The 12,241-nt window shown below is 41.6% G+C and overlaps 1 protein-coding gene across 1 annotated transcript in view; it reads right to left on the minus strand.

The window, feature by feature from the left end:
- Positions 1-11,651, minus strand: part of LOC141959717 (transmembrane protease serine 11E-like) — a 42,384-nt gene extending 30,733 nt beyond the window's left edge. The window contains exons 1-3 of the mRNA XM_074903957.1: positions 11,488-11,651; positions 3,458-3,579; positions 2,598-2,716 (exon numbers count right to left, since the gene is read on the minus strand). Of these exons, the coding sequence (XP_074760058.1) occupies positions 2,598-2,716; positions 3,458-3,579; positions 11,488-11,651 (405 nt within the window). The remainder of the gene's footprint in view (positions 1-2,597; positions 2,717-3,457; positions 3,580-11,487) is intronic.
- Positions 11,652-12,241: the final 590 nt, after the last annotated feature.

The raw sequence follows: 12,241 nt of genomic DNA on the forward strand, positions 1-12,241 counted from the left end.
GAGAGCACAAAGTGAACCTTCGCAGCCAGTTGCAGGAAGCCAGGCAAGGTGCAAAGACCTTTCATCATTTGTTCCTCAGTCCCCCCAGCTCCACCCCACACGACATTTTCCAGATTTTCCAGTCAGCCCTGAGATGTTGACTGGTGCACCAGCTTCATCAGCTCTCTGGCATGATCTTGCTGCATTTCCCTCCCACCTTCAATGAGATAAGAGAGTCAGGAATGTTTCACACAATGGGTGTCACTAGTCAACTCTGGAAACCAAAGCAAACATCAGGACATTTGCTATCAGCCCCAAGGAAGGCATGGGATGACTTCCTTATGGGAGCAAAAACATTTTTCCTGGTGAACATCAACTGTGAAAAGAGCTTCTTTCGGGGTTGTTCTGGGGACAAACGAAGGAGGCTTCATTAGGGAAGGATCAGAGAAGGGAACACTTGGCAGGGAGTTGCACTAATTCAGGTAATTTGAATGCTTCTGATTATCAGAGATGATTCATTTCTGTTCACTTTGCACCAAGTATTGTGAAAGACATTGCATTTATCTGCATTGAATCACTGTTTCACAACATGAGCATAAGATATGGTTACTACTATAACTATAACAATGGGAAGGCTTGGACATTCAAAACCCTGACACCAGCCACAGAAAGACTGCAAAGGATTTTGGTGAATCCAGACAAATCAGGAAATGTGATTTAAAACTCGACTCCTCTATTAAAGAGATGGTGTGAAAACCCTGAAAATAGAAACACAGGTATTCTGAGATAGCTGTCTATCAGTAAGTCATTTCTGTCTCTGGAAAGATTGCTTTGATTTTTATCACCACAAGCTGAGTTTTGCTTGTAGAGAATCAGACTTACAAGGAACATATGGTTATTCATTAGTGTCTGGAGTCACTTTAAATAAGCTTATGGACAATTCTCAATCTCATACATCCTTGTTAGATGGAACACCTGGAGTGAAAAACTCAAAAAGTCAAAGTTTATGGCAGGGACCATTTATATCAACTGACCTAAAATTACAGCAATGAGCTCACCAAATTTGAGAGGGAGGTAGAAATTGGCTGAATTAAAGACAGGTCTTAAGAAAAGTCACAGGAATGAAAGAAAGGCAACACAGTTGTCTGTATGTTTGTTATGGCATTGCTTATCAGGTACAACATGCTCTGAAATAATGGTTCTCACTGCTCAAGCAGCACTGGTATTTACTGTCTACTGTCAGAAGTGCTCAACACCCATAGAGGAGACAGGGTTTCTAAAGCACTGGCTTCCATTCAAGCATCTAAATTAATAGCTGTGTTCAGAGGAAATCTGACTGCATTGGACACTGTCTGAAAGAATTTAGCTGAAGTAAGTGCTTCTTTGTCACATTTTTAAAAAAATTAAGAGGAAATGGAGCAACCATAAGGGATACAACCTTACTCAATGAAGCACTATTCCTCAGACTTTTCCCCTAGCCCTTGCCTTCCTCCTACCGCAGCAATACACAATGCCTTCTTGGTCAGGGAGAATATTCCCTCTCCAAGGTCCTATATCACGAGGTTAAAAGCCTGCAATTATTAGGTAATAGTTGTAAAGTGGTAGCACCTAAATAAATGCAGCTTATGTAAGACTCTATACATAAAGATAAGCACCAGGAGCAGATCTTGGGAAACATGGTACAATTCCTGGTAGGCAAAGGGGGTGAAAAAGGAAACAGGTACAGAAAAGAGGACAGCTTGACTAAGATCTCCAAGACCCTCAGCAGTAGAGCCAGAAAGACATGCTAGCTCTGCAAGATCCCTATATAACACTCTGCTTCTGCAGAACAATCTTCCCCACAGCTCACATTTTGTTGTGGACAAGTGGCATGGCCCTAAATTAAATGACAGTGGGGAGCAAAGCATTGATCGTCCTATTAACTGAGTATCTGTGCAAGGTTGCTAAACAGGAGGTAAGAGATACACATCGGGCTCTGATGAATGAAACACAAAAAGATACAAGAACAATCACATGCTTATTGCTGTAAAGAGCTGACCTCTGTAATTATCATCTGTGGGGAAGTGTCTCAAAGAGAAAACAAGAAAGGAAATTGCAATGTGTCTATTTCCATAGCTACTGTATGACTGAGAGCCGCTCAGCAGCCTCTGCTATTTGTAGAAGGGTTTCCCAACAAAACATACCAGGAAAAGGACTTGTGTATTGTTTTCTCAACACACAACAACAGCCTGATACATAGTTCCCCACCCTGTAAAGGAGAGGGCGTAAAAGCATGCTTTCCTTAGAGACAGTGGGGCATACATCACAAAGACAGGCTCAGAGCAGGGAAAGAGAAGACACAAATGATTAGGGATATAGGAGGAAGCTGAGATTATTGTCAATATCTGCTTCAGCACTGCAGGGACAAAGAGAGGTGACATGCTAAAACAAGCAGATTGGCAAGTGCGTGGTCTGCCAGGTATGACGATGACTCTCATGCTATCCGTTTCCCAAGTCTGCTAACCATGCGGGGTCAGGGTACATCAGGCACCTATGGTCTAAGTTTGCTGTTCACATTAATGACTCTTGTATTATCGCACAGTCCTTCATAAGAGAAAGGCACAATGGTCCAAACTTACCAGTCTCTCAACCCTCTCACTCAGGTCTCTAAACTTTCCTGAGGACTGTCTGGACAATTCATTATTGTACCGGATGCTGGTGATTTTTATGTTGGCACTGTAATAGAACAGCTTCTGATCTGGAAGGGAAAGAAGAGGAACAGGCAATACTCAAAGCACCAAGACAAATGAACTTCAGAGAAACACCTGGGGCTGCCTGACATCCAGACATCTAGGGAGTGGATGAGCATTCACCTGTATCCAACCCATTCAAATACAGCTTCCAAAAGCTTGGAGCCCAGGAGAAAGAACTCAGTTGAGTTAGGTAGTAAGCCAAGTAGTGACAAAAACCCCAGTTTCCCCAACACTTACATCTGTGGGCAACCAACAGCACTTTGGGCTCACACAGGATCATGAGCTGCACCTTGCTGGTCAGCTGCCTTCCTGCCTGGCCTGTATGCCCACCCAACACCAAGCCCTGGCGGGTGGCTGCTGGTGATCAGGGCAAGGGAACAGAGAAACACCACAGGTAGAGACAAGTGAAAGGATCTGTTTGTCACTCGTGTAAGGGAGACCAGAAGAGTTGTGTGTTGGCCTCACCGCAGAAGTAAGATCATGAGGAAGATGTGAAAGGAGTGAAAGCACGTGAAAGTCAACAGAAACCACAGCCCTAAACCACCCTGCACAGCAGGAAATGTTCCTAAGAGATCTGCAAAGATGCTAAATGAGGAAGGAAAGAGCTCTAGAGAAGCTGGTGGTTTTTCCCCAAATTAGCTTTAGACAATCTGATGAAAAGCAAATTCCCAGTATTGTGTGGCACACAACAAGCACAAAGGAAATGCATTAGACATAGGAACAGTGATATGTTAGGTAAAACTTACCATATGCCAGAAAATAAACTAGGAGACCAATAGTGATAGCTGCTGCCACTGCTGTTCCAATAACAATTAGAGCAATTTTCCAGGGCTCAAGATGTCTTATTTTGATGGCTGGCTGATGAATTCTGGGGGAAAATAAGAAGAACAAAGGGAGATTAGTAAGAGATCCTTTTCTATTTAAAACCGTCAAAAATTAAGCTAAAGTTTTCTCCCTCAACACCAGCTGATTCTTCCCAGCAGTACTAATTGACTTCTCACCCAACACCCTTGAAAACGAAACCATGACTCAAGACTATTTTGAAATAGATGTTGGGATATGCTAGAAGTCTCAGAACAGAGACAGGGTTTGAGGGTTTGGGATTTTTATAATTAGGGACAAATTAAATAGGAGCCCCAATAAGCATTTCTTATGTGATCCCCCGTCTGGAAATCTGCAAGAATAAAACTGATTTTTCAGCTAGGTGAACCTACATACAGCAATGTAGGCAGCTTTCAATTGGTTAAACAAATCAGTTATCACAGACACACCTTTGCTCCCAAAACTGCTTTGTGCAATAAAATTGGTAAAAAACATCCCATACTTTGCATAGTACATATCAACACATTATCCAAGCTGCTCAGCCTGCAAAGCAGGGCTGGACAAAAGAGAGAGATTTCAGAGGGCCAACCTGTGCTTCCTATTTTACTCAGACTAATTCTAAAAGCAAAATGCAAGCACATCTTTGAGCAGTATTTGCTGAATGATGGAATGACAGGAAATGGACCAGGGAACATAGGTAGGAAGCCTCACCAGATAATTCTCTCTGCCATGCTCTCAATTACACACATACTATTACAAATTAATTCAAGGAAAGTCAACAGTCAGTAGGTCGGTATTATAGTTAGACAAAAACTGCCTGAAAAAGCTTACAGCAAATTTTGGCTCCGGCTATAAACTCAAAGGCATCTAAAGATCCTTAAAGCCATCTTTCTATTATGTTACCAGTGATTACAAAATCCAGAACAGGAACCACAGTTTTTGGCAGAGTCCTTCATTTAGAGCCAGCTACCTCACTCATGCAGACATGAACACCTCCAGGTTAAGGTACAGCCTCCCCCAGGAGAGAAGGCTGCAGGGATCCTCTCCTGAGGGTATGAAGCATCTCAGTGAGTTCCTACCTTTATACCAAAGTACATATAGCCCACTTCCAGAGCACATACCTCACGAGCCATAAGTTTAAAAACATTAACATAAGTTGGAAGTAACTGCAAGAGACCACAGCAGCTGTGTGCTGGAATGAGACAGCAAGCACACTGTGCACTGTACATAAATATCAAAGCAGGTTCTGATAGTTCATTCTAATTTCGTTGTAAAGCCTTACAATTAGAGCCTTATTACTTCAGCTTGGAAAACAACTGACTCAGGCTAAATATCGTGACATTTGATTGAGTGAAAATGGGAATACTCATTTGCCACTCATATCTGTTCTGACTTGTCCTGGTTCTCCTAGCTAGTGTTTCCTTCACTATCCTCTAAAACAGCTATTAATTAACCTCTCATCTGATTTGCTTCAAAAGGCATCCGCGAATCCACAGCAGAAAAAAAACCAAACCAAACCAAACCAAAAAACCAACCCCCCCCCCCCAAAAAAAAAAAAAAAACAACCAACCAACCAATCCAAAACAGAAATTAACTAGTCTTGTTAAGAGTTTGGGGATGAGCAGCTCCAATGTTATTTCTGAGACTACTGTATGGAAGTTGACTTGAAACTTTAACTGGAGAAATTAAACATATGCGGGTATAAGTAGTCAGGACTCTACCTCACTAAGAAGAATAGTTCTAAAGAGTAACTCTTAGGTGAAACCATTAAATCAGTGGTGAGTACCACTTTAATCTGTCATGTAGGTTTGTTGGGGTTTGTCTCCCCACCGCTCCAGCTAGTAGTCCTTTGCATGGCTTATATGCTTTGCAAACGTATGTTTGACGTGACACTAAGTTACAAGAAAAGCCAACAAAACGAACAAAACCCTCCACATTTAACTTGACAAAACCTACTCACATTCATTCTTGTAGATTCTCTCATTTAAAAAGCAATTGTCTTAAGCTGCACATAAGGAAAAACACTCGGAAGGTCTTTCAGCTACAACGATCCTGGCATAGCCCCAAACCAAAATGCTGGGTTTGAGAAGCCGGTTTGAAAGGCTGAATGCCACCACTCCACTGCAGTAGGTGAGCATGAAGAAATTACTGTCTATCATATCAGCGAAAGAGCAGTTTCAGACCAGAAGTAACATGGCTGGGACATAGTTAAATATCAAGTACTGTATAATTTGAAACCTTTTCAGCAGTCGTTTGTACATACAATACCATTTTTTATAACTCTTTATTTCTTCCCTTTGAAGTTCCATGTTACCATTTAGCAAACAGAAACCCCAGTCCACAACAGTTACTCACTTATGTAATTTTACTCACACACGTGACTTTCACTTAATTCATGAAACCTGTTTGAGAGCATCCTTTCAAAGAGGTGCAGAGGGGACTCAGCATCAGCTTCTAAACTGAATTTCCTCAGGCAAGAAGCTATTTGGTAAATACATCTCAGAAAGTCACTTAATGGTGGGGGGGAGCTGTTTGGGGACTTGAGACTTCTTTTTTTCCTTCTTTTTTTTTTTTCTGAATAAACATTACCCCTTCCTCTTAAATAACATGAAATTACTGTTAAGGTTTACTCTCCACTCCTAATTTGTTTAAAGAAACAAAAATTGGTTTTAAAAACAAAATATATATTTTTAGTAAAATGTCCTTGGTTAGGCTGTACCATCTGGATACTTCCCCATTTGAATAAAAGTGCAGACTGAGTGCACCAGGAAAATTTCAAATACAGGTTTTCAAAGATATCTGTGAGACAAGATTGCTGGGCTGGTACTTTTCCATTCCCATTAACTCTGAGCTTTATTGCTGCTTTGCTTTGTCTCCTGAGGTTCAGTTCCTCAAAGATCAGTTATCTGACAACATGTCTCATTGTGTAAAGTTGGACAGTACTTACAGGGATTCAATACACACAAGAGAAGTAACTATCCCAGAACTGAAACAGCTTCAATCCACATCATGACCCATCAGAGCTTCAATATTCGGCATAGAGCTGATAGAAGTTCAACAGTGGGAATTTATTTTCTCAGATCAATTGTCAAAGCAGCCCCTGCTAACTCTTTGCGAACTATCTACTGAACAGAGAGGGAACAGAGAGCATAACCTAGAAATGCACAGCAGGATTAAAAACACTCCAGCTGAGAAGGTCACTGAAATCCTCCAGAACAGAAATTGAGATTTTTAAACATGAACCAAATATCAGCTGAAAGCCTCCCACTGACCTCAACGGCCTTTCTGTCACGGTCCCTTCTATCTGCAGCCTATGTGGTCCTCCCCTCTACTTCAGAGATCTCCTCTTTCCGAGACAACCATGCCCATGCAGTAATCTTAACTACACCACAATTAGGGACATCTCACAGCAGAAAATGCCAAGTCACAGATTAAGTTTTGTCTGATTAGGAAGAGGAGTGAAATATTTCCAACAAAGAGGAAAAACAAAAACATATAAAATTTCCCGCACTGACATAACAATTTTACTTGGTTGTCCTCTCTGTTTCCTAATAAATCATAACACTGGAACTGGCATTCAGCTGGCACTTCCTAGAAATACACATTGAGACCTTTCCTGAGTGGTGGTAGGTGATTTGAAGACCTGTATTCTGTACTTGGGTTCCCCCCTATCATGAGCATAAAGAAGCCCCCCCTAGGAACCCTTTCCTCAACAAGGAGCTCATGTCAATAAACACAGAGCCAGAGGGTCACCCTCATATGCATTTTACAAGGCAGACATCAAAAGGACACAGCTAATTATGTGTGTTGACTTTTAGTAAAAAGGAAGAGTATTGCTGAAAAAAAAAAATAAAAGTCAGTCTCAAAGAAAAATTAAAGATCTTACCTAATATCCTAGCTTTGTTTTTCTAAGGGTGCCAATTCAATACAAGAATCATAAGGGTTGCATTAAATAAATCATGCATGCACTTTCCTCACTTCAGCCTGAAACTGCTAGTTTACAACAGAAATTAGTGTCTGCCTATTGGAATTTAGATTTCACTTCTTGCAAAGAAGCAGAATTAAAACTGCCTTCTACAAGACAAACCACCTGCTTCGGAGGCAAAGCCTCAAAAGGTCTTCCTCACCATGGCAGAAAGCGTGCTCTGACCCCTTGGGGGAACCCCTCCATTACCTTCAGTGAGCTTCATATCAGAGACCATGTCTAGCTAAGTCAGCATGCACCATGAAAGAGAACACAGGCTCTGCTTTAGCATGCACACACTGACAGTGTCTGTGCTGACAGGACAGCCTAAAGCCAAACCCAAAACAGTCACCTAGAGATGATCTCTTCTGGGCTATTAAATGCCCTTTGGTTTTAGTCCTATAAGAGAGGCATGCTTAGACAGACTATTTTTTTCCACAAATTTAGAATACATGCAGTACTTCTCTCTTATTAAAGCGCTTTGAGAAAAAAAAATGATGAAAAACACTGTATCAGGCTTAGCAATAATTGTAATATATAAATACACACGTAATAGGACAGTGGTGGCATTTTAATCTGTTTACTGAAATAAATCTGTTTACTGGGATATGAAATGTCACTGTAAAACAACTATACTTACATCACTGCTGAAGAGTTCTGCAAGTCTGATACATCAGACCAGCCCTTCTGCCTTCATGACAGTTTGCGTGCTTCTGTAACAGCTTATATCCACTGAGAATCTAACCCAATGTATCCAGTTTTTCCTGTAGTTTGGAAGCTTACATTTCTGGCTGAATAATAAGTTTTTCCTTATTTCATACTTCAAATATAATAAAAAATTGCTAGGCTGGGTAGATAAACAGTGAGATGCTGTAATCTAGCAATGTATTTTCACTGAACAGTAATGGACAAATTTCTTCATGGGGGAAATGATCCTGAAATAAGTCAAGGGTCCTTAGACAAGAGGTTCAGCTGAGGCTCAAACCCCAGGCAGTTCTCCAGTGGCAGAGAAACCGGACAATTCCCATGTTCAGTTCTGTATGAAATCTGTCCCTCTTACCACCAAATCTTTCCACAGACCACAAGGAGTTCTCAGATCATCTTGTGTCAGAAAGCATGTCAAATTAAGTCATGCCAAGCTTTGTGTCATTCAGAATGAAGATCTCTGTGTAACCAGAAATACAGACATGGAAGGAGTATGTGATGGAAGTAGAATGACTTGATTTTAAAAGCTTATGCTGACCCAAAATGCCCAGTCCTAAAACTGTGAAAAAAATTAATAAAGTGAGGTACTTCTGAAACACCTATTGGGAACAGCAGAGGCCAGAAAAGCTGCTGGGTTTATATTGGGGCTTGCTCAGTTAACGAAGATGACTAGACTTTAAGGCTCAGAAGGAAGTCCTTTCTCATTCTGGTTTTCCTGTCTAAAATGGTCAGAAACTGAGTGAATGTGGCAAGGAAACACAAATGGTACCAATTCCATATGAGTCAAATCAGGTTTGGTGTGTAGCAAAATCAAAGTATTTCATTAGGGTTTCCTGGAATCAGGATCTACTCTGGGGCAAACTGAGCAGAATAGGTTTCTGTTTGGTACCGTGCAGGAACGACATGTGCCTCCTGCAATTAATCAAGGTTAACTCCCACTAATACCCATGGCACATGAGTGTCCTTGCACCAGGGCTGGGATCCATTTCCTGCTACACCTCAGCAGTCTGTAATTTACACTCGTTTTGCCCACCTACTGCATGACAAATTGGTGCAAGTGGCACTGCAATTCCACCTACATATTCACTTTTAGACTACAGCTACTCTGTACCTCGCCCTGTCAGGGCACAAGATCTTGGCAAGGAAGTTGCAGGTAGGACACTGCATTTGCTTCCCAGACTGCAGGACACAGGACAACAGAGGAGGGACAAAACCAGCAAGGCTGTCTACTCCACCCAGGTTTCCTTAGAATCTTTGCTTCCTGAAGGATTTTATGGAGCACATGTTCTAATTTAGCTTGAAATGTTGTGAAAAGAGATATCCTGGAACTGGATAAAGCTAATACTGAAGCATCGCTCTTACAAGAGACAGCATGATAAGCTCAAACAGCAAGGCTTACAGCTCCTTGCTCAGATCCACATCCCTGCCCAGCAGAGAACTCTGGACACTAACAGACTACACAGTGTCTTTGATTAAGACCACACAGTCTCCATCCCTTCCCAAATGTGTAAATATTTAATTATCCAACACAGATTTCCCCTAACATACTTTAGATTTTATAATAATCTAAACTCCTATTTAAACAACTAAATCCTCTCCTAACTAGGAGGCAACCAAATTAGATTCAGATGTTGTTTAACTACCCTCTAGAACTCTTATTAGAATTATTTACACCACTGTTGATATCAACAAGATATGGCAACTAGATTTACATCTAACTAGAAAAAGAAATGGCTTTTCAATTCTAATTGGTAGAGAACTCTCAATTTTCCCTCTTTATCTAACACACACGAACTGGTGTTCACAACTGATGGGGGTTTCTTCCTCACCTGACAGTTAGAGCAGCATAGATTTTAAGGTATGGATATTAAACAGGGAAGAGGATCTTTAGGTATTGAGCACGGTACCACTAAGGAGCACAGAGCGAAAAGCTGAACTTAGTCTTATCCTATCAAAGTCAACGCTGTATTGAATAAAATTATGTTGTCCTCACAGAATGAGAAAAACACTTAAGTGGTCACAAAGAGTAAGTTTTGTCAGTCCAGAAATTTCAGCATGTCTACAAATTATTTTTAAACCCCCCAATTTTTAAAACTACTGAGCATGGGAAAAATATGTAATATCTTGCAATTATCCACAGCCATTTGCCCAAAGCAATACCAGAGAGGAGACTAATACCATAGTTTTTAGCAATCACATGCAAAAATTCAGCCATCCAGCCAAATCATTAGGATGTTAAAAAAAAAAATTCACATTCTTTTGGATTTTGTTTCTGAGGTCATACTTTTAAGCTTCATCAATCACTGAGGCATCAACAAAAAAACTCAGGGGACACTGAGCATCTCCTATTGCCACATGAAACCAGGAGCTCGAGTGTTAAACAGAAACAAATTCCAGGAGGCTCACTGTAAATTTATGACCAGATCCCTGCTCTGACCCAAGAGAGCACAGTAGAGTGTTGCAACAGGGAGACTTATTTTTGTAAAAATACTGTGAACTTTCCATCACTGTCTTAAATATTGTTACAGTAAAACAAAACTAAAAATATCCAGCATCTCTGACTGCACAAAAACACTTTCAGACACAAAACACCTTGTCATTACACCCCAGAAATCATGGCTTCTTCCTTAAAAGTACTAGGGTCAAAACTGGAATGATGAACACCAATAGTGTTCTCCTTATGATGTAATCAGGATATTTTGCAGGGTTTGGGGGAAATAATATTGCAACTACACCCAACCAAACCCGTGGTTTCCAAAAATCGTGTTATTAACATTTGATTTTGACACAAAAGAGCTTCCTGGATTCTGCACTGCTGCAATAAAAGCCTGCTGGGGGCATGATAAGACAATCACAGAGAGGAAGCATAAGTGTCAACTTAAGCCACCACATCATCTTTCTAAACAGAAAGCAAATCTTTGTGCTCCTGGCCTTGCTAGGGAAAGATTTCACTCTGCATTTCTCACTCCAGCCATATGTTATTCTTTTCATCCAGACCGCAACCTCCAAAACCTGCTTTTCAGCCTGCAACTTAACGTTTAGCTTTCCCTCCATCTATCACCCCTTTTCAGGCTGCACGTTTCAGACAGATCTGTGATGTACCCTAGATCTAAAATGATGAAAGAGGCAGAGGTAGAGCAGCGAGGTCCAAGGTCAGGCAAGAGAACAGATTTCTTTTCTGGATCTACATATGCCCTTGAAGTCCTAAAGCTGTCCCATAGACAGTATCCTTTACCACCATTATACCTCCAAATCAGACTTGCCCAGTTAAAACACGCAACCTACTTTTGAAGATCCCATGGGAGGTCCCGGTAGGTCTGGTAGCCTTTCTGACCGCCAACCAAGGCTTGACTAAAGTCTGGACTGCGTAGTGAATGATGCTGGAAAACGCAGGAGTCGCATTGACTGGTGTGACGGGAAGGGAAAGGTGTTGAATGAAGATCCTTCATTGAGGCACGGCTGGCGCAACACCCAGCACCCTGTGGGTTATTGCAAAATGAGGGAGCAAACTTCAGAATGAAAACAAACAGAGGTAAGCATGGAGTTGATAAGGAGACTGGAACCTTCGGATCAGCTCCGCATCAAAGAGCTCCCCAGGCAGAGATGGACAGAGCAGATAAACCGGCCCAGGCAAGAAGACTTGTTCTTCACCACAGCAGAACAGGAAGTGCGTGAGATTTCCCTTTTCCAGCGCTCCCTTTCTGTCCAACTTGTATCCCTACAGCAGGCCTTCTCCTGAGCAGCAGCACCTTCTACCGTACACTCACTGTAAAACCCGCACAGGAGAGGCACTACACTGTCTGCAATGCTAAGTCACTTGCCTCCTGAGATAGCCAACACAAAGGCCTAACACAAAAAGAAATACAGACATAAATGGCTTGGTCAGCTAAGTCTGGTCTCCCTCGGTGCTCACTCGTCCACAGCTGTCCTGGACTCCCTTGGCATCAGGGACATGACAACTATAAGTATCCGGCCTCCTAATTACATGTTAGTCATTTAATGGTTGGCATAACCCCGCCTGTGGAAAATGCTTACTCTG

The sequence above is a fragment of the Athene noctua genome, chromosome 4, assembly GCF_965140245.1.
Source record: "Athene noctua chromosome 4, bAthNoc1.hap1.1, whole genome shotgun sequence".
Classification (NCBI taxonomy): domain Eukaryota; kingdom Metazoa; phylum Chordata; class Aves; order Strigiformes; family Strigidae; genus Athene; species Athene noctua.